Below are 23,454 nucleotides of genomic sequence, written 5' to 3' on the forward strand. Positions count from 1 at the left end.
AATATTCCCTCTCCTTTCTTGAAAAAGATTAAACGTCTTGCAGAGGTGAGCTACCAGTATAGCACGTAACTATGTGAGTTGTACCTTTCCCAGTACAGCAAGTGCTGTTCGGTTTCTTCTCGTTTGAAAAACATACTTCATGATTAATAAAAGTAAAGGTAAGTTGCAGTTCTCTGATCAGATTTAGATCCTTACTTTCTGTTTGAATCTAAGTACTGGGATCCCAGTTTCTGAATCTGTAAAAGAAAAGGCAAGTAAAATTAGTTAAATGCTTTTTTAAAAAAATACTTTCCTACCTGAGAAAAAAGTCGAAAGATGCAAAATATTACATGGAAAATGCCGTGGAAGAATTTATCTGGACTCTTGACACTTAGAGGATGATTGATAGCTGGGGTTATGAAATCTTGTTGGAGTCATCTGAACAGTTTGGCTAGACTTCAAGTTCTTATTTTTCAAGTGTAGTTTCTGTCTGGGTGATCTGTCATCTCCTTGTTTTCTGAAACTGTTCTGTATAGCTTTTGATGGTCTTAGAAGAAGCAGGTGGAAGGAGAGAAAAAAAGACATGCTGATAAAGTAGACTTGGGTGTTCTTTTTTGCCAGCATTTGATCATAGCAACTGGATTTAGTTTTGAATGTTTGGACCCTGTAGGATTAGGTTAAAAAATACAGATTTAGTTTAAGATTACCCATTTACCTTCTGATTTAAGAGTTGAGCCCTCTATATATTTTTTATTTCCTTCCTCTGTGTACCAGTGAAAAAGTTTTTAATTCTGCTGTCAAAATTTGATCTTACAAGGATGACAGAAAGGAAATGTAGTCTTTGTTAGACCACAGAATAATGTTGTGTAAGTGGAATACCTCAGGAATAATATGCAAGTTATTTTCTGTTGTTTAGTGCTTAAGTGATGTCATTTGTATGGAGTCACACAAATGAGTAATTTGCAATGTATTGTGCTCTTATACTTCTGCTAGAGCATGATTAATTTAAAAAAATGATTGTGGTATCATAAAATGGATGATGAGAAGTATGGTGAAGCTTCAAATATTGTAGACTTGATATGGCTATTAAGTCAAAAAGCTCCTATGTATTTTCTAGAGGGAAAAAAACACTGCCAGAGAAAATGTAAACCAATGTGACTGAATGGTAGAAGTGTGGTAAGTTTCTTGCAGGAGGTTGATTTCGTGCAAGATAAATGCTTTAACCAGGTTGAACAAGAAGTGTTTTTGTTTTTTAAGATGAAAATTACATTATTAAGGCAAGATAAGCTTTTTTTAACTGCACCTAAATAAAAGCAAAAATTCTTCAAATAAGGAATGTGTTTTAATATGGAAAGCTGGGCTGGTAGGGTGATAATGCAGAAAATCTTACGGATCTTAAGGAATGGCCAAAATTTTGTCAAAGCTTACAGTGTCTTATCACTGAAAGAATAGTGGGCCCTAACAAAATGGGAGGTCCTCTGATGCCGAGATTAAGCTACAGTACGTGAGCAACTTTGCCCAATAAAGAGTTGATCGTTGAACGCTGGAGGACAGTTTTTACGTAGTGCCTTTTAACTATATGACTTTGAAATTAACCAGAGAAACCAGCATGATCTTGCTGACTTTCGAATTATCATAGTGCTTGAAGACAGACTTTCTTAAATATTAAATTGTGTATAATCTGCTTGGATTGTAGGAAGACAACTTCTCAGCACCCTTCCTTCCAGTCCTTCTGGCCAGTTATTTAAAGGAAGTGCACCTATGAAAACAGTTTCTTAGAAGGCCACGGGTGACAGGTTGTCAGAGGCCTGAAATAGATGGGTACTTGCAGAGATTGGGAAGTACCATATTATGATAGCAGATAGTATTTTATGACTCATCTAAAATACCAAGCTTCAAAGGATAAGCAGTCACTTTTTAAGATGGAGAAGGAAGAAAGTTCTCCAGGGTTACGTTATTTTCTGTTCCGAACTTTCAAATTTTTGTAGTATAATCCAATAAATGACAATATTTTAGTGTGTCATGGCAATACTTCTGGTTCTGACATGACAGAAGATAATTATTTTCCTTCATCCCAGGTCTGACATCACTGTGTGTTCGTCATTGGATGGCCTATAAGGTCACAGTTCTGTTAATAAGTGAGCATAGTGTAATGACTTTATCCTGCGTCTCCCCCTACCCCTATTCTGCCCTATTGCAAGAATTGGTTGAGGGTGGCTACTCAAATAGTGAGCTGTGTTTGTTTGAAATAACTTGTCTGTGTAGGTATTGCGAGCTGGTGACTGCCTACATTCTTCCATACTTAACTATAGGCAGAGGAAAAGCATTCGAGGGTTTTGTGCATGTGTGTGTTGTCAAGACCTGAAATCTTAAGGTGGTAAAAAATGATGAGGTAGCATTACAATCATGTTCTGCTTCCTTTTAGATGAAACAACTGTTTAACACTGTTTTGCCAAAGTCTTTGATTTTACTTGGCATAGATTAGTCTCAGAATTTGTGGGTGAATTCTGACTAAGGATGTATTTCAACAGCTGACAGTAGGGTAAGAAGTTTGTCTTGGCTCTGTTGTTCCTCCCCCCCCCCCCCCCCTTTTTTTTTTCTTACAAGAGTGGTGATGTATTTGCTTGGTCAGAGATAATGGCATCTATTGTGCCATGCATTAGCAATTAATAGCCTGCCTATACATAGCTCTTTTCTTTTTCCACATCAAAAGAAAAAAGCATCCCCAAATTTCACTTGATTTTCAGATTTGGTAACAACATCTTTCTGTGTTGCCAATGAAGGTCACTTGAATATGTGATGATTGGGTAACCTTAGTTGCTTTATATAAGTTTGTAGATGTGCTAGCCCATGAGGCAACTGTCGAAGGCAGGTTCTTCACTTCCATCAGTCTCCTGGGCATTTTTGTGTATGGAAGTTTCCAGTTGTTCCTTTGCTTGGTCAGAAGCGTTTCAAGAACACTCGATTAAGAAAAATCACACCACCACCAGGAACAGTTTTAAGTGCAAAAAATGTGTAAGTGCAGATCTTGATGATCTCAGGCAGTATGTCTTTCAGACCTACTTTGAAACACACTGAAACTGTTCTTCAGAATTCTATAATAAGCATAAAATAAAATCTCTGTTATGCTAATGATTTGTTAGCGTCGGTGAAACTGCCGTTGGTAGTGGAACAACCTTTAGCCTGTGATAGCCAATTTACCTGTACTAAAGAAGTTGATGGTTTCCTTTCAATTATTGGGTAGAAATTAATATAAATGTTTTACTTTTTCAGAAGAGAACTAAATGATAAACTGATGTTTCCTGTAAGTTGTAGATGAGGCCATTCAAGGTTCTACCCTATGAGTAAACTATATGGTGGCAGAATGAGTGCTCACTTAAACTGTAAGAGGTGCTTGGGGTTTCTTTTATGCCTGCTACTAAAACTCTATACCTGCTTTTGGTGTAACATGTATTTCTTGCTGCTTATTCTTGAAAATAGTGTGTGTTTTCCTTAATTTTATGCATTTAACAGTTGTGGTATTCATTAAGAAAATGCTCAGTGTTTAAATGAGGAAAGCAAGATACCCCAACAGCTAGTTGGCCTGATTGCTTTCCAGTTCATTGTATTTTGTTACTCGTGTAATGGGACCAAAACACAACCTCTGCTGTCTAGAGGGAGTATGAACTGTAGAAGGTTTAGGCACTTTAAGAGCATGCCAAGATGTTTGATGTTAATTGCCAGCCTTCAGTAGTGAGATAAAATTTAAGAAGTTAGATGAAGATTTGCTGCCAGTTCATACCTTAGAAATGCCCTGTTGATGCCACTTATCATCCTGAAGATGCCAGCTTTATCGATACGAAGAGCAAATTCAGATTTAAGTCCACAATGTTTTCCTGGAGTCCTCCAATTTTTCACTGGAGGCTCGTTACTTTTTTTGTTTGCAATCTAGTGTTTGGCAAGGGTGAGTGTGTTAAAATAAGTTGATCTCAAAACTGTTGGGCTTTTGTAAACTGCAGCTAAGATACTACACTTCTGTCAGGTGGGAGGAGTGTATTAGGCACTGTATGTGCTTCATGCAAAGTGGTCTCTGTTCTTGCAATTTTGACATTTTGGAAGGAGTTTGCAGTTACTTATTATGCAAATATTGAAGATGGGGGTATTTTCCTTCAATTATCTAGTCACCGGTGGAATACCTTGTGTATATTAGGCTATAAAAATGCATCAGTTTACTAATCTGTGAACACAGGTATCTGAGGTGCTGTGTACCTCTCATACTTGGTTGAGTGTTCTGTCCTACTTGGCAAGAGGAGTGGGAGACTAGCAGTAACTGCCATACAGGTAGGATTGGTGTATTGACTTGTGTGAGTCAAGCAGACTGTAGCTTTGCTCTACAATTAAACTACTTCCGATTCTTTTTGGTTTACTACTTAAGAAAAAAGTCTTGTAAAATTGGCACCTGATGGGTATAGTATCTTCTGATGGTGATCTATTGAAATGAGGTGGAAATTGTTTCATGCCATTATTGTGAATCATTAGAATGATTTTGGTTTAAAAAATACCGAATGGAAGCTGTGACACTTTTCTTTTGACATCCTTGGTTTGTATTGTAGATACTGAAAGTTGTGTGTGGTGGGATTTTTTTGTTTGTTTTTTAAAGTGCAAAACAAAAGTGACCTAAGAAATACTTGAAAAATTCTGTAACCAGGCTTCTATTCAAATGTACAGCAGTTGAGCTCAGACAACATAGAGCAGTAAGCAAATGTACTTTACATCTAGTAAGTCTGCCTTAAAGTCAGTCTTTGTCACCTCCCTGAATGTGAATATTTTCATCGCTAATTTAAATGATGATATTTTTGTCAGTTTGTAATATTTCAGGCATCATCACATGCTTAGAATAAGTGTATTTGAAGTTAACTTTTAAAGATGATTGAATATTTTCTCTTTGCTTCTGCAAAATAAAACTAATGAAATTACTGCAACAGTGATTATTTTTTTTCTTTGTGATGTAGAATTGCCTGGTTTTAAAATGAACTGACCCAGTCTTCTGCCTTTTTTTTTTTTTTTTTTCTTTTCTTCTTTTAACAGGGTTTGTGGATGCACTTAGATGTTTGCAATGAGCACTGTGGCTGGCATGCCCCAGTGTTTTGGATACCAATGCATAGGACTCCGTAGTAATCGAATTTATCAGAAACGAACGTCATGAGCATAGTGATCCCATTGGGGGTTGACACAGCAGATACTTCTTATTTGGAAATGGCTGCAGGCTCAGAGTAAGTATGTGAACATAATTTGTAAGTTTTCCTTTTCAGTGCTGCTTTTAAATTTATTTTTTTCCCCAGTGACTTGTGTTTTTTTTTTTTTTTTTATACCAGTGGAGAGGATTTAGGATTCAATAAAACGAAGCAGACTCCCAATACTTAAATAACTGTCACTTGATTCTGAAGTCAGTTTATTCCTCTTTGGGGAGAGCAAAGAAGAGAAGCTAAACTGTTATACCAATGCATATTTTCCTTGCTTATCAGACTGAGAAATACAGATGCTGCCAGTTTTGCTCTTGTTGCTTAGAATACTTTGCCTTTTAACTCTATGAAAAAAATATTTTGATTTCCCATGTTGGAAAGGTGAACTCATTTGGTGTGGCAAACTGCAAGAAAGTGGTAGTAATTAAGACAAAGATGCCTTTATGAAGGTTGAAGACTTCGCTTAATTGTCTAATGCTATGTCTTCCCAAAGTTATTTTATATTGAAGAGCTAGCAGAAATTCACTTGTTAATAATTCATTTCAGTTAGTAACTTTATATAAAGGATTACAAAGAGCTAATGAAATCCTGAATTCAAGAAACTCTTCCTTTGCATTAAATAAGCCATAGTGGATTTCTGTGTTTGGCAGCGGGTGAGGGGCAGGTGGGGGTGTTTTGTGGTTTTTCATTTGTTTTGGGAGGGGATTGTTTGTGGGTTTTGGTGTGTTGGGGTTTTTTGTGGGTGGTTTTTTTTTCCCCTCTAGTGGTGTCTGTATCTGTAGAGTATTGATAGGCTAGCGTTCATCTCTGACTGGAGGTTTTTTCTGTCAGACATACATCTTTCCATGTGTATAGTATCAAGCCGGCTGTTGAATGTTACGAGAGGAGAAATAGCATTTTGGACAGCTTGGTTCTTGGAGAGGTGAAGGACCAAGGCGGTATTGTAACTTTCACCAGTGTACATAGGTACATGATTCCCTTGATGTCTATATATTTCAGACAGGTTTTTTTTCCTCCATTTTTCTGTTGCTTTTGCATTAATGGAATATATGACGATGAGTTTCTTGGGAAGAGATGTGTGTCAAAAGATTCTAAAGTTTAAAGATGAAGAGAGTTTGTATAAGCCACAGTCAACCTTGACTACTACTTTACATACACATACAGAAAAAATGCCCAGTTCATGTCTTAGATCTAACTAAAAATGTTAAATTCATCATTTATATTAAATTGACTTTTTGGGATTTGTTTTTTGGTTTGGTGTTACTCTTTGCCTTCCTCTGAACCTTTCTGTGGTAATGTTAAAGGCTTTCCCCATCTTTGGTTACCACAAAAATAATGTGCTTGGTTTAGATACTGAAACAATCAATTAGACTTATTTTACATACATGTTTGAAATTTTTCATAGATCAAAAATAAACTTCATAAAGTGGTCCTTCATTTAATGGATGCATTGAATAACTAACAGGAATTTAAATAGTTTATACACAGTCTTTGCTGGAGAGTGTGTGCTAAGTAATATTATTCCATTTAAGGAGCAAATGGCTTTCCTTCCAGACTTTGAAGGAATCATTATGCATTTTAAGCAGAACTCGTGAACAGTTCTTAAAAGGGCTGTCTCTCTCCTATGCTTTCACTTATATATGAGGCTATTCTAACTTTGTGCCGTTCATCTGAAAAAAATCAAGCATTTGCAATTTGAAGCTTCTTGTCATATCAGTTTTTTAAAGTTTTTGTTGATCTCTCATATCATGAACACAGGTTTTCTTGGTGCAGGATATTTTTTAACTTGAGTGACCCATTCACAGCTCTTCCCATTATCTTTTCCTGTGGTTTTCTTTTATGTTTGGAGAAGGTCATGATACCTGAGGTTACTGACATTCCTTGCAGACAGAGCATGTTATGCTGAAGTTAAAATAAATAAATATAGTTGTTAGTATAAACAAGATAGTTAATTGTGTTATTTGCTTGATACTGTGGCATAGCAACCCAGTTAGGAACTGCTTTTCCTCAGATATTAAGTGACTGTTGCCAATTAGATTAGTTCTTATCATCTCTGCCAAACTTACGCTGAAAAATGTGTAGTTGCATGATTGACTTATGCTGACTTAAAAGCCATGTCACTGTCTAAAGAAGCGTGACACAAAGGTGTGTCCCTAACCTACCAGCTTACACAGATTTACATGGGTTTTGTATGTTTTCTTCCAAAGGGTAGTGTGCTGGATATCAATTGTATTGATAGTAATCATAGATTGTCTTTTAGCAAGTTCTGGGGTTTTCCCAAGAGGGAGGAGTTGGAGTTTCTTCGCTGTGACTGATAGGTCTGATACTGCTTCATCAGTTGCTGAAGCATGGGGGTATGGCAAACCTGATCATGTAGGGAAACTCTTACCTTAGTGCAGTCTCTTAGTGCTTGGAGATTTTTCCCTTATGCTTCAAACTAAGGGATAAGCCTGTTAAAAAGTTACAAGTAAGGGTACTTAATGTGATTGCATAGTTTCACATATTTTAATAATTGTAGGGAATAGCTTTGTGGAGAATAACTCCTATTAAAAAGTTTGAATGTCTCAAAAATTGGTTGAAATAGTCTGTCTCTTGTTATTTGTACCTAAGTGAGCTCTCCAGCGGTGGATTATTTTTGTAGTGCCATAGTAGTCGGAACACACAAGTATTTTGCCTCCATTTGTAAGGGGCTTACTGAAGATGAATATGCATGACTTCTTACTGTTAAAGACCTTATAACAGTAAGCACAGCCAGCCATTTTGGAAGGTTTAGAATGCACTTCCTGACTTGAGAAGAGAGCATTAGTCTAGCTTAGAGCATGAGTATAAGTTGCGCACTGGGAAATGCCATTGATGGTACTGCTCTCCTCTTTAATATCTGCATATGTTTTGTAGAGAGAAGGCCTGTATAATGAATCCAACAACCACAGTATATGGGTCATTCTATTGAGCTCAATGTCCAGGAGAAAAGTTTATGAACATTATTGTAGTCTTAAATGAAAACTACCCTCCCATGACTGTTTCTGAAACAGGGATTATTTTTTTTATTACTGTTTTTTAAAGTATTTTAAGACAATGGGAAGCTTGCCTGTTTGTACACCAGTATCTGGTCAGCTTATAGTTTTAGGACCTGCTATGAAATGCTTAGGTAGCAGAACCCACTCTGTGGTAGAGTAGTAGTACCCGGTTCTTTGTGGTCTAGATAGCGAAGCCCATCACGTTTTTGATTAGGTGAAGTGTCTTGAAATAGAAAATACTGGTTTTCATACAAAATACATTCCTTTATCTGAGCTGACCTTCAGCCAGATACTGCTCAGGGCTGCTGGTGCAACAGGACAACAAACCTGAACTCCTTGAAAATGAGATCTGTCAAACTGGTGTATGGCAGATTGATGCTGCTGAAACATGCTTGGAAGCAAGAGGTTTCATTTGGAGTTCTGGCAAATGTTATCAGGAAGTATTACTAGCTAAGTTCTCATAACCTAAAGCTTGGATTTGCTTTTGGCACCTGCCTTTGAAAGTTTTAGTTTTAATGAGATTTTATTTCCCATTTGAGAATGTACATTTTTATAGAAGTGGTTGATGGCCCCAAATTCGAAGGACTGATTGTATTTCAGGTATTAGTCAAACTGCTTGCTGGGGTCTTTTTTTGTTTTCTTCCTTACTACATGGTCAGAAACAAAACAGTATTTAAAAGGAATGAGGTGGGGGAGATGAAACTTCTTAAAGTAGAAATTACTATTGCTTAGAATGCTTGATAGCCGATTCCCTTAATACAGGTTAACTATAGGCTTGCATGGAGTTTTGTAAACGATCTGATTCCATGTGTTTTATTTCATTTCTCACTAATGCCATCTGCTGGCTACACGCAGAACTTTTTCGGTTTGAAATTTGAAATATGAACGGTAGGAAATGAGCCAGAACATGAGGAGTTTCACTTGCAAAATGAAAATTATTTTAGGGGGTTTTAAAAAATATGGGTATCTTTGCTTTTTTTGATTAATTTGAGAAAATATTATGTTCCTATTTTCATATGAACATCTTGAGTCATTGCAGCCCAAGAGCATGGGAGAAGGTTTTTTTGTGGTGCTTTTTACTTTGTTCCTTGTGAATATTTTGCAGTTTCGAATTGCTAACTGAAAAACTTAACAAATACATGTGATGTTTTAGCAAGATATCATGGTCAGTTTATCATGGTAATTTGTTTATCTTGGGGCATAATACTAAGATTTTGGTCTAACTTCAAATACACTATATTGTAATACTGACATTTCAGTTTTGATAAAACTAAAAATGCCATAAATATCTCCCTTAGTTAGACACTTAAGTGTGCATTTGCTTGAGGTGAAGCTGAAAAATGTGGTGTGCTCAGAAGGCTGACAAGCTTAGTACCTCAGTCTGTTAAAGAACTGGCTTATGTTCAAAAATACAAGAAGGGAAACCTCATAGTATTTCAGATCTGAACGCTTATGCTTTTTCTTCCTGAAAACTTGATTTTTGGGATGCTCTTAAGAATGCCAATGGTGAGATTAGGGTAGGTGTCTATAATACAGTAGTTAGTGCCTTGCTACTTGAGTACAAAATTTCTTACAAAGCCATTTTTAAATTAAGTGCTATCTCATGCTTTAATCAGCTGTACAATGAAATAGTTTACCAAGGGGTATTCCTTCACAAAACTTGATTTTTGAGATGCTTATCTAAGAGCAAGGCCTTGACCTTTGGACAAATGATAGTATAGAGGTGTATGTTTTCTCTTTAAGGTGAGGGTCATGCACATGGTGGGTGGAAGGCAGGGAACAAGGAGTTCAGTGCAGGGCATATTAAAGCGTTGGCAGACCTGTCTGCCAAAGCTAGAAGGTTTTCTGTAGTTGTGTGAGAAATCATAGTCATTCTGTACTGCTTATGGGATGAATATCACTTTTCTATTGACTGTAAAGGAAACCTGTGATGATTAATTCCTAGCTTCAGTAAATGTTCCACCATGTCCTTCCCATATTTCTCTTCTCTTCTGCACAGTATTGCCCACCCTGGTCTAGCATTTGAGTGGGTAAATGGAACAGTGAGTTACATTCAAAGCTCTGGTGATTATCTGTTATAAGAAGTACCTGTGGCTCCCCTGGATACACATTTGAAAAAAAGTTTTTCTGAAAGCTGATTCTGCTCTAATTTTGTATTTGTTAAAACTTATAATACAAAGGTTTAATTGCCTTTGCGTTGCGTAATTTTCTCCCACCCTTTTTCTGGCTTTCCTTGCTCAGATGAAGCTGTGCTTTTTGCTTTTAACCCTGTACTCTGAATCTGGTCTATAAGTGTTAAAATGGTTGGGGGTAAATACATTTATTTTAAGTATTTTGGTTTTGGAAGATTAATACTTCTGCTTCCCACAGCTGTTATGCCTCTAAATACTAAACTTGGTTTCTCTTAAGTGGTTTATAAATTGCTGGAGTAGGTAGAAATGGATTCAGGGAGTGTATTGTCTTGCCACACCTTTTTAATTTTTGTAGTCAGTAGATGAAATAACGCATGACCTCTTTTTTTAGGACATTGCCATTCTGGTATCTTTCACTGAATTCTCCCATATTTAAGTAGCTGGTATTTAGGTCGTGTTAATATTTATTTTTAATGAAGGAAATTCTCCTAAATTAATTGTGGCATTGTTGAAGGATGGATTATACCTGAATTCTGCACACTGTTCTGTATCAGTAAGCCTTCCTGCTCTGAAAACTGAGTTATTTTCGGTATAGTGAAGCAAACAAGACTGAGGTTGAGCACTGAATGTGTCGTAGATAAGAGTAGCTGTGCTGCTGCTTGTCCCATTCAGTAAATGTTGAAGTATAGCAGTAGAAGGAATACAGTGGTCAAGACCCTCTTGAACCATAATTTCTGTCCTAGCTATGATGGATAGATAGGTAAATGCCTCGTTCATTGGCATTTTGATTGGCTAGATCATTAGAGGGATTAACTGCATGACATTAATGGTGTATGATTACTGCATAAATCATCATGTCAGTAAATGCATAATGGCAAATCTGTTGGAAAGGCACAGCTTTTCCAACTTTGTATGGATTTTCTTACAGTCATGGGTTAAATGAACCTGGTAAATTCTGGGCTGCTTCTAGAAGATAGTTCCAACAAGCTCTGAATAAAATTATTTTCAGTTGAGAAGTGGTGTAAGAGAGTAAATACAGATTTTTCTGCGTTTAGAAGGCAACGAAGGGCAAGTGTCATCAGAGTTGGTTTTTGTCTAATGCCAGTCAGAAGTTGTATTTCTAACATCAGTACTTTGATTTGTGCACTTGCGTGTTTGCTCACTAGAAAAAAATGCAGCTGGTGACTGTTAGACATGAATGTTTTTAAAAAGATGTTTTTTCTTTGGACTCTAGAAACCAAAGTCTTCACCCAATAGTGTTTTTTAACTAGTGTTTCTTTTATTGTGTAGTAACCTCACATGGGGAAAAGCCAGTAAGAAGTGGGCCATCAAAAACATTAGTAGGACACTTTCAAGTCGATGTGAAAATACTGTATGTTATTTTCAGAAAGCTAATGATTAATTATACTCTTACAGAAAGTGTTACCAACAAATCTAAGTTGCTGGTGTCCTTTTAAATCAAACTAGTATCACTTCACAGCGTAACAAAAAAGCCTCTATTTAGTATCTCAACGTCTTAAGAAAAAAACCTGGTATCTATTTTAACTTAAGATTCAGAAATACCAACTTCATTAAAAAATCAATTCAAGGAATTATTGAGATATTTCTGAGGGGAAGTAGACTTCATACATAATAAAACTGCAAATGGGAAAAGTGAAACGGGCTTGATTTGAGATGCAAGTCAAAAGCCACTTCTGTTTTAGGTATTGATATATTCCCCTGCCTTCCAATGTTAAAAAAAAAGAAAAAAAATGTAAAAAAAAAAAGAAAAGAAAAAAGAGAAAGAAAAAGTTACTGGGTCCATTTAGAAGTTTGTCCTAGTGTGATTGAATCTTATGATGCAATGAAAAAACTAGAATTTACTGACCACAAGTGTGTCTCAGTCATGTGTGTGCTTGCATGCACACGTGAATGTTACTGCTGAGGAAAGGTGGTGAAGGTATACTAGTGCTTTAAAAGATCTTCCTATTTTGGTATTCCTTTATCTTTCTTGTCTTTGGTGGCATGGTTTAGTGCATATAAAACCATAATTTATATATTAAAAAGACACTGCCTTTCACTCCAAAACCACCTCTTGCAATTTTTTATCTCTTTTTTTTTTTTTTCCCTTTAAAGATAAATGCATACGCTGCCTTTAATTTTTCCCTAGTTGGGATTCCTGTTTGTAGAAACAGTGCTCTGCTGCCTTGTGGGCTGGTTCGTGCTGGTGGCGTGTGAACGTCGCCACTAGATGTCATTGCAGAATTGGGTGGGATTGGTGGTAGTGCAGGGCTGTATCTGGTCTGCAGCTCTCTGAACTACTGCTTCTATCTTTTGTCATAATTAAGCTGAAGTCCTTTCTGCAGCCTCTGTTACAACTCTCTAGACTTGGGTGTACAGACTGATGACTCCCTGATGAAGTGTTCTAACATGCTTTCCTGTTCCAGTGATTCAGCATGTGCCTTTTTTTTTTTTTTTTTTTTTGGAGAAAAAGTTCTAGCTCTATAGAGGTCTGAGTTCTGCCACTCTGGAAGCTTCATTTTAAATGAAAGGAGGAGGTTGGGTTTCCTTTTTTTTTTCTGGTTAGTTTTGTGGGTTTTTTGAGGGAGCTGTTGGGGGCAGGGGTTGTTTCCTCCCTCCCCTTTTGTATGCTCCTTTAAAACAGGATCAGCAGGCAATTAATGATAAGTTGTGCAAGAAATACCTATAATTTATTAATACAAAGTACATAATTGCATTTCTTCTGTCTTTTGCCTTGCAGACCAGAATCTGTAGAAGCTAGCCCTGTGGTAGTTGAAAAATCGAACAGTTATCCGCACCAGTTGTATACCAGCAGCTCGCATTCACACAGTTACATTGGTTTGCCCTATGCAGTAAGTTTCATGCTAAATATTCTGTATAAAATGGGTTATGTAAAATCTGCTGTTCTTAACTGCAAAAACTGATTCATGCTTACATTTTTATATCTTACTGGGAGTTGGGTAGGTTGGCTCAAGATGGTTGGTTAGAAGTAGAATGCAGAACACAATGCATTTACATGTAAAAACATGTTGAGGAGGTAGAAAACAAGAATGACTAGATTTTAAACTATTAATAAAAATAAGTCTCTGAAGTTCTTTACAGAGTGAATTTTTACACTCTGGCTTTAATAACCATCAGCATATGAACATTTAAGAGCTATAACTATCTTTCAACAAACATCTAGGACCATAACTATGGTGCTCGGCCTCCTCCAACGCCTCCAGCTTCTCCTCCTCCATCAGTGCTTATAAGCAAGAATGAAGTAGGCATATTTACCACTCCCAACTTTGATGAAACCTCCAGTGCTACTACCATCAGTACGTCAGAGGATGGAAGCTATGGAACTGATATTACCAGATGCATTTGTGGCTTTACACATGATGATGGATATATGATCTGTTGTGACAAATGCAGGTAACGAATACTAAAATAATTTAAAAGGTAAAAATTACTTAAAAGTTAAAGCTGCATTGAAAGGAAATGTAATTAAATGGTGTTTTAATTATGTTGAGTCATAGGAAGTTTCCTTCCATCAAAGCAGTGTTTGAAGGTTGTATGGCTTGTTGGTTGGTTGGTTAAGGCCAGTGAGTGTTTTATACTTGTTTCCAGTCTGCCTTGACTACTTGTGTTAATTTGTTCATGCCTTGACTTGTGCCTTGTTGTTTAGTAAGAGTATCTTTTTCCTCTCTTAAAAAGGAGATCACTTTGGAATTTTGTCCAAGTTATTTGTTAGTATGGTAAAATAAAGGCCTAGGGGTTGGTTCTTAATCTGCATATACTGAGTAGCAGAGCATCTTTGTAAGTTATGTATATGTAAATCAAGTAACTTGCAGGATGCAAAATAATCTGAAAGAAATTTCTCACATACTGGTTTCTCTGTGCATGATCTTTCTGATAAGAACTCTTAATTTTCAAAGGACATAGTTTTAAGAATTGCATTAACTATGGAAGGACTAACCTAGATTCTTACTGGAGAAGCTGAAGTTAAATGTTTAAACTTCTGTGTTCATGCTTAAGCACCTGCTTGTCATAGTAAAGTAAGCAGGTGCTATCGGACTTCGAAAAAATGACTTGGGAACAAGTCTTATGTTTCTGGACTTTACTCAGTATTAACCTGTATTTTTACATTCAATGTGTTTAACAAATGCTGCTGAATTTTAGATCGTTGTGTATTTCTAAAATGATGGTTAGAGGTAATTAAAACAGTAATTTGAGCTGCATGATTCCATCTGCTTACGTAACAAGCTTGCTTGTAGCTCCATTGCTGAAAGAACATCTTAATAAGCTTCAATATGAGGGAAAATGTTATCAGAATCAAGGACCATCAATAATGAGTAACAATCAGCACTTGGGTAGGGTCTGCTTATTTTGAAGAAGAGATTCTTTGTGAGGAGTTCAAGAGAGTTGTGATAAATTCACATGTGGGAAGATAATGATTTCTGCATCCCAGTTCCTTCTAGCAATGTGGGAATGAGCAGAAACTACTGTCCTAGGTTAGCTTTCAGTCCAGCAAGCACCCTCCCTTCCCAGATTGTGGGAACCAGTTAAAGCTCTTCCTATGCTGCGTGGCAGTGCTACCAGTCATGTGGGGTGTGTGTATGCAATCCATATGTTTATATGTTCTGTCAAAACATACAAGTAAATAAAACCATATATTTGTATATATTTTCATATAGAAAAATAAAAATAGTATTTTATGCATATATTTATAAAAGGAAATGGAATCCTTTTGTTTAAAAACAATGCTCCTGTTACAATGTAAAGCATAAGTCTTGTTGCTGAGGGTATTTGTCTCGATCTTGTTCTCTATTGTGATAATTTGCCATTTTTTATTTCCAGTGTTAGAGAAAAATTTCCAAGAGGGAAATGAGTCTAAAGAAGCAGAGAGACACCGGGAGACAGCAACAAGATTGGAATTACAGTGATCAGTGGAATAGAAAATCAGCTAGCAGAGTGGTGGCGAAGACAGTGATTGAGATGTAGTTTTAGGCAGTATTCAATCTGAGTAAAGATCATGATGAAAAAAAAGACTGTCTCGCACTCTTTGTGTGTGTGTGTGTGTGTGTGTGTGTCTGTATTATGCACACGATTTTAAAAATTGTACTGAAAATTAAAAGTTTTTGGTTTTATTTTTTAAAGCGTCTGGCAGCACATTGACTGTATGGGGATTGACAGGCAGCATATTCCTGACATATATCTGTGTGAACGTTGTCAACCAAGGTGAGTAGTTTGGTTGATTGTGAACTCTAAATAACTAGAGACTATAAAAAGGGGAGGTACTGGAACAATCGACAGGGAAAAGCTTAACTTTTTGATGGAGGTGATCTTACTTTTCCCTTGTTCACAGTAGTTATTGTTTCACCTCGTGAGGCAGCACTCAGCAAAACAGCGGTGATTCCTGGATCTTTTCTCAGGCAGACTGATACATAGACGGGCCATTCCATATTTGTTTCATGGCTGTCATACATTGAGAACCCTTAACAATGGTGTTTTCAGGTCAGCTGCCCTACCAGTAGTTTTCAGTGTCTTTTGTTTTTATGGCCCCATTCCAATATGCTGCAGACCTCACTTCAAGGATTTCTTGCTCCGAAACGAGTATGTATTTGTATGCCTGCCCTCAAACTTAGTCATGACATGACAAGGAAGGCATTTTGTTCTGACTGTGTGGTAGGTAGATAATACCTGACATCATCGTTGTCCTGTGACATAAAGTGCTACTTGTTACTTACATTACAGATTGTTAATTAAACAGTGAATAAAGACATGTGCAGAATATTTTAATTCCCAATAAATTAATTTTTTATTTTTGACAATAGTTTGGACCTTGTTGTAGAGTATTTGTATCGTATTGTGACAATTGTGTAGAATCTGCAGGAAAATGGTTTAATGCCTGCTTACCTGTAATCTGCGGACTGTCAGTCTGTCTTCTGTGCTATCAAGTTTTCATTATATTTGAAGTGATTTGGATACTTGTATGCCTGTGCTTTGCATTAAAATAGAATGGAACAGTGCACAACTGATGTTTTTCTAAGTATCTAAACATGCAGCTGGTTTTGTTCTGTAATAGTCAATGGAAAATGGTAACTATGAAAAGGTTTGTTTTAATAAATTGATATGTAAGTGTGAGGAATGGAATAAAATCTCTTTTCTAATTTCAGGAGTTTAGATAAAGAAAGGGCAGTGCTGTTGCAACGAAGGAAAAGGGAAAATATGTCAGGTGAGCAAAGTTCAAAGATTTTTCCTTAGTAAAATTTCTAAAATTACATCAACTATAGATTTAAGAGTGTGTACATGGTTCCTGCAATTTTGATAGTCTTCAGTAGATAAGGTTCAGTAAATCAACTGATTTTTTTATCGACTTCATTGTTACTAAGATAACATTATATCAGAACCATTGCAGTCCCATGAGTTTTGCTAGTTGCCACTACTGCCTTTTTTCTTATCACAGTGGATTCAATCTTCAACCTGTTTGAACATTGTTAAAGTTTCATAATAATGAATGTGGCTTTTATAATAACAAGACTCCTTTGAGTAAGCTACTGAAGATAAGGTGGAAGAAAAAAATATTTCACAGCTCTGTAATTTTTATTCTTTCATAGTGTAGACTACTCATTTCCTTATACTAATCTCTTAAAATGACTCCATTGCAGGTGATATTCCTGTCTCTAAAAATTACATAATTGAGATTTAAAACAATCTATCATAGTTTTGAGAGGGAATCCTGATTCTTATTGGTTTGCTCTAGATTTAGGGGTGTATATTTGTATGGTTTTGGGTTTGTTTGACAAAAATTGCTAACCTTGGATAATACAATTGCATGATGTTTTGAGATTTTTTTTGGCTTTTGATAACTAGATGAAATGTGTATTGGAAGTACTTATTTCAGTCTCTATATTTTATGAAATTAGCTCTCCTGCTGTTTGTAGAATGTCAAAACCCAGCTGGCCTGACTTGTCAGGAGTTCTGTCCAGTAGTGTGCCCAGGTGGCCGAGAAGGCCAACGGCATCCTAGCTTCTATCAGAAACAGTGTGGCCAGTAGGACAAGGGAAGTGACTGTCCCCCTGTACTCAGCACTAGTGAGGCCATACCTCAAATATTCTGTTCCCTTTTCGGCCCTCACTACAAGAGGGATGTTGAGGTGCTGGAGCGTGTCCAGAGGACAGTGAAGCTGGGGAAGGGTCTGGAGCACAAGTCTTGTGAGGAGCGGCTGAGTGAACTGGGGCTGTTCAGCCTGCAGAAGAGGAGGCTCAGGAGGGACCTTACTGCTCTCAGCAGCTCCCTGACAGGAGGCTGTAGGCAGGTGGGGGTCAGTCTTTTCTCCCAGGTAACAAGTGACAGGACAGGAGGAAATGGCCTCAAGCTGTGCCGGGGAGGTTTAGACTGGATATTAGGAAACTTTCCTTCACTGAAAGGGTGGTGAAGCATTGGAATGGGCTGCCCAGGGAGGTGGTGGAATCACCATGCCTGGGGATGTTTAAAATACAAGTAGATGTGGTGCTTAGGGACATGCTTTAGCGGTGGACTTGGCAGTGCTGGGTTAACAGTTGGACTTGATGGTCTCAAAGGTCTTTCCAACCTAAGTGATTATGATATGAAAATGTGTTGTTGGTTTCCTGATTGACAGGTGGTGCTTTCAAGCTCTTAAAAAGTCATAATTTGGGAGGAAGTCATCCTCCTAAATTTAACGTGCTTTACTTTCAGATCATGTCTTTGAAATACTGGGGTATGTGCAAGAGTGTGTGCATTAAGATTTCTTTTTAAAAAAACATGTAGACAAGGTCCTGCTGCCTACTTCATATGCCTTCAGAAGGTTCTGAAGTATGATGTAGCCTAGAAGCGTGTGGGGCTTAATAGCGCTTCTCGGTGCAGTCAGTGCTTTCTGCTAATCACTGCTAAGCTGCATTAAGTCCCTTAAAGGCATTAATGACTGACTTAGAAAACCATGATAATTTTTGTTTTGTTTCAACAAAACCAGACTTAACTTTGTAAAGCTTTTGTTGACCGGGTAGATAATACAGATTATTATTTTTTTTCGGAATGTTGGAATTTATTTTTGCTGATTCTATTAAAATAATAGAACAAGTACATTTATAATGCATTTGGAGTTAATGAGTTTGCTAAGCGGTGTGATGTATTGTGAGGATGAACCTGAATTTACATCCAGGATAGGGGAATTTGATGACCCGAGCTATTTAAGTCATCTGTTAGGATTTGTAGCCACACTATGTGGTTATTTACTATAAACTTAAAGGAAGAGATAGTCAAAATCTTAGCAGGAGCTGAAGAGATTTTACCTTTGAAGTTAGTGTTCAGCCCTCCTTAATCCTAATGATCAGTCTTTTAAATCTGTTCTATGCATTCAGTAGGAAAAGAGATAATAAATGGTAAATCTTAAGTATCAAAACAGAGTAAAAAAATGTAAAAAATTAGTCTTAAGACTTAGCTGGTGCAGTATAATTACTGTGATTTATAATACATAATGTCGAATGTATGCTTACATCTCTACTTAATTTTTATTTTTTAATTTTTATTATATTTATTTATGATTTATTTATTATTTTTGTTTGGTTTTATTTAGCTAGTACATTTACTTGGCTTAAATGCACTTCTTGTATGTTGACTGATAATATATGTTTCAACCAGACTTAAAGTAATTCTGAGTATGGACTGTCTACCCTGAGACACTAGTAGAACTGGCCAGTTTTCATAATGATTCCAAATAGGAAAAGCAAAAGTGGCATCTGTTTTGATGTATCTGTTCAATGTTTTTAAGTATTCAACAGCTGCAGAATGTTACTTGTAACTTACTTAGCAATAAGTTACAGGTGTTTGATTAAAGGTAAGATTAGACTGTTTGGTTGGTTTTTGATGAGTAGGAGTGTGTGTATATATGTATGTATTTTTTTTCTTTAGGTTTATGTATAGTGGGACTTTTCACTTAGATATGAGTGTACTTTATGGTGTAATAGTTTTTATTGTTAAGATTTCTGAAGATAGCTGTTTTAGCCATGTTGCATCCAAATGTAAACAGTGGGAAGCAAGAAGTAGATCAGTTGGTTTGCCTCAAGAAAAGGGCTTTTAAGTGAACGTTTCACAATACAAAATTTTGTGAAAGTCTTGCGCTTTTATGCGTAACCACATCACCTTTTTTCCTGGCAGCATTTGTAGCCTGTTGTTCTGGGGCCTGTGGTTGTATGTGGTGGTGTTGGTTTTGTTGTTTTTTGTTTTGTTTTGTTTTTTTGTTCTGGGATGAAGGTGTAATTCTGTTGCGGCTTACTGTGCATTGGATTACTTGCTGTGGTTCAGTGGAGTGAGCACCTTTGTTAAGCCCCTACTCAGCAGTATCCTGGATCTTTTGGCCTTCATTTTTTTTATTTTGTTGCAGGGGGTGTGTGTGTGGTGTGGTGTTTATTTTGTTCTAAAGATACAGGATCTACATGTGTAACTTGTTCAAGGATGTTTCTTCAAGCTGTCTGGTCTTGAAATTGGTGCTGATGAAATCACTTGCTGCTTATGGGGAAATGAGTCTGGGCCCATAACTTCTTACGAAATTTGTAGAGTTTGTATCTTGCCTTCCAAGATGCAAAATCTTCCCTTAGTGTGCTCTACTGAGGCTCTTTACAGTGAAAGCAGGTTATGTAGGTTAGGAAGGAGTGTCTCAAAACAACTCTGTAATTATATGTTCAGTTTAGGTAATTATTCTTTACAGTAAGTTAGGACACAGTGTAGACAACAATTTTGAAATGTTGCTTCCCTAAGGAAGACTGTGTTGGGGGGTGGTGGTGTTTTGCCGTGACATAATGGTTCTGTAGGCACTAGTGTATGTACTACAAACACTGACAATTTCAAGAGGGCCTTGGGTGTGATTTCTCGGTCATTAGTTATTCTGCTCTTCGTTCTTCTTTGATTAGACATTTCTTCTTTCTATGTGGTTCTTTTAATGCTAGTTCAGAAAATAGTCCCAGCAGAGATAAACACTTCCAGAAAACATCATTGGTTCCTAATATATTAAGTATAATTATATACCTAATAAATTGTTCAAAAGAACAACCAAGATGGTAAAATTGGATTGGTTACTATGCACAGAAGAATCCTGTTAAGGAATGTTGTGAGCAAGGAAAATCCAGAGTAACCAGTAGCTGGAGTTCTTTATTTAGTAAAGAAGGTTTCAAGAATTAGGGCTTGAGTGCACTGATTAAGGCAACATCCTTCTGAGCACAGAAGAAGTGCTTTCTCTGCTCTCACATGAAGTATTTGTAAAGCCTGCTTTTATGCAGTTTCAGAAAAAGTCTTGCTTAGTGTAAAATGTATTTACTGAAGGCAGAATATTTGGAAAAGCTGCTAAAATCCAAGAAGCCTGTACTGAGGACATGTGAACAGCAGTTTCCTGTCTGTGCGCACCATCTCTCTTCCAATCATCCCCATACTTCACAGCCTTTTGTCTTGACAGAACTAGGGTAATCCTGTTCCAGGTCAGGAAATGTATTTGTCTGACATAAATGCTGATGTATGCTAAATTTCAGGCTTTGGCTTTTAGGTCTGTGGGTGCACAGCACAAAGAAAAAATATCTTGTCAGTTTGTGTATGATCTTGTTTTAACAAAATAAACTTCACATTTCTCTTTGCTGAGTAGTGGAATGTTACTGCTGTGGGATTTTGAGAAGAGAAGGCTTTTGGCTAAACTGACATATTTACCCTGAAAAAGGCACTTGATGCTGAGAATTGCAGCTGAAATAGTTGATTATGACTTACATGTGACTGATTAATAGGGCTTTACAAGAAATGCTGGGCAGTCATTAATTTTAATCCCATCTAGAATACAGTCATCTGAAAGAATTCTAAAGCTATATTACAAGTAAAAGCTATATATAAATGAATGAGTTAGGTTTTTTTTAACCATTTTTGTTCTGATTCTAATTTTGTTTATAATTGAATATGATAATGTAATTCCATTCTTTGGAAGGAATTAATCTGGTATCTTTTACTTATTTGGCGTTACAAACAAACGTCTGTTAATTACCAGCTTCTCATTGGTCATTCATTTTCATGCTGTTGCAACTGTGGGTGAATTTTGCATGTGAGTGCTTGAAGCGTTTGTCAGTATGCATTTTTATATTTTAAAAGCAGGCGTAGAGTAACTAGTGAATGTTCTTTCTGCAGTATTTGATTGTTTACAGGATGTTCTTTGTTTTAAAGATGGGGATACCAGCGCAACAGAGAGTGGTGATGAGGTTCCTGTGGAACTGTATACTGCTTTTCAACATACACCAACTACAATTACTTTAACTCCTACAAGAGTTACAAAAGTCAATGATAAGAAAAGGAAAAAAAGTGGAGAGAAAGAACAGAACATAGCAAAATGTAAAAAAGTAAGTGAATGTAATTTCTCCTTTTATAACTCTGTTACAGGTTATAGCTATGTGACATCTCTTACCAAGAGACACTGGTTTTAAAAATCAGGCTATTATTACTAATAATGTTTTACTACCTGGGTTTAGCTTGAAATGTAATACTCCGCGGTAAATGATACAGTCCTCCCTATCTGTTCCCCGCACCCTTGCTCTTAATTCAAGTTAATGTGTACTAGCCATGAAAGTTCAATTTTACAACTGAGGCAGAATTTGTAAGGAGGAATTGTGTTTACTGGACCACTAGGTATAGTTACAGATTGGGCAGAGCAAGCTTTGGGTGCCCAAAGAAGGATTCTCTGTCTGAAAGTTTTCAGTTGGGGTTCTTTTAGGTTCAGAAATACTTGCTGTCAGTTGTCCTGATGTGACTTCGTGCCGATTTATTTGGGTTGAAATTGTGTGGAACTGTACTGTCAGAAAGTTAGCTACTGAACTACTTGAGTAAAAAGGATATTGACATTATACTATTTAGCTATAGGTGTAAACAATGTAACACATGTGAAGACAAATATATTGAAGAAGTAAAGTGCATGGGATTTCCTAAACTTAACCAGTTCCTTTCTGCAGTTCAGTTTCACTGGCTTGGATGATAACTTAAAATTTAAGTCAGAATTAGTTATTGATACCTCTTTGGAAATCTTGACTAAAATGTTTCCTTTGAATGAATAGTTCCGAATGTAAATTTACTATCGCATTCTTCTGTTACCTCCCAACATTGTGTGAGATGTTTGAAAGAATTAAGATTCTGTTGTAGAATTACAAACTTTTTTCAGAAGTTAATGTTATGGGATGTCTGTGACACCTGCTTCCCTTTCCCCTCTTTCCATAAATCGTGAGTGGGCAATTTACAGGTTTATGTGATGGGCATGGGGTATTCTGTAAGTATCTTTTTAGTTTCTTTGCCTTGAGTTCTGAAATTCTAGAGTGATACTGTAACAGGGGAGAAAGGTAGTGGTACCTGGATGACTAGCTCTGACATCCAGTGTGTACTTAGCTTAGAATGCTGAATGGGTTTTTAGAACATGTGTTGTGAGATGTAACCTGTTGCCGCCTTGGGATTTCAATGTAGTTTGTTCTGTTGTTGCCTTCCATGTTTTATTGAAAAGCTGTTAATACATTAATAGATTTTGAATTACTTAAGAGATTTTTGCATGTCCTCCAAAGAAAATAAATACTTACTTTTGTTTCAGGCATTTCGAGAAGGATCCAGGAAATCTTCACGAGTAAAGGTAACATGATTTTGTTTGGGTTTTGTTTTAAACCTTAATTGTACCTTACTTAAATAACACGAAGCATCAAGAGTGCAGTTGGGGCTACACATTAAGCACTAAAATACTCTCAGTAAGAAATGTGCTACATACACGTTGTAGTAATTTTAAATTAAGGTATGAGCACTACATCTTTATGTCCTGGGAAGCTAACTGAAATAGTATAGTGTAAATTTTTATTCTGGGAATGCTTGGTTTTCAAGAGCCAGTGGAGGAATTAGGGCTTGTTTTTGCTATGCAAGGGAGTAAATTTGAGTGCACATCTTATTTGAACTTGGTAGCTTCAGCCTTTCATAGCTCTAAGCAGCAAAAGAACGAAGTGGCTATATTGCATTTCAAAGCTAAACTAGCGGTTCTGCTCTGTCATACCTCCATGTATTCATCTGGTGGGACTCTACTCACTAGTGCTGGCATAGTTTAAGGAATCA

General features: G+C 36.7%; 1 protein-coding gene across 8 annotated transcripts in view; it reads left to right on the top strand.

Moving 5' to 3' along the window:
• KMT2E (lysine methyltransferase 2E (inactive)) overlaps positions 1–23,454 on the top strand; it is a 62,343-nt gene that overhangs the window by 12,585 nt on the left and 26,304 nt on the right. For 5 of the 8 annotated variants that reach the window (XM_005443465.4, XM_027811499.2, XM_027811500.2 and 2 more), the window contains 7 exons: positions 5,047–5,231; positions 13,091–13,202; positions 13,535–13,764; positions 15,490–15,570; positions 16,509–16,567; positions 21,547–21,719; positions 22,949–22,987. In XM_005443465.4, coding sequence (XP_005443522.2) covers positions 5,161–5,231; positions 13,091–13,202; positions 13,535–13,764; positions 15,490–15,570; positions 16,509–16,567; positions 21,547–21,719; positions 22,949–22,987 — 765 coding nt within the window. In that variant the 5' untranslated portion in view covers positions 5,047–5,160. Of the gene's footprint in view, positions 1–5,046; positions 5,232–13,090; positions 13,203–13,534; positions 13,765–15,189; positions 15,571–16,508; positions 16,568–21,546; positions 21,720–22,948; positions 22,988–23,454 lie in introns of those variants that run through there. The other 3 variants (XM_055710942.1, XM_055710943.1, XM_014283439.3) reach the window with 2 other exon arrangements.

The sequence above is a fragment of the Falco cherrug genome, chromosome 5 (assembly GCF_023634085.1).
Source record: "Falco cherrug isolate bFalChe1 chromosome 5, bFalChe1.pri, whole genome shotgun sequence".
Classification (NCBI taxonomy): domain Eukaryota; kingdom Metazoa; phylum Chordata; class Aves; order Falconiformes; family Falconidae; genus Falco; species Falco cherrug.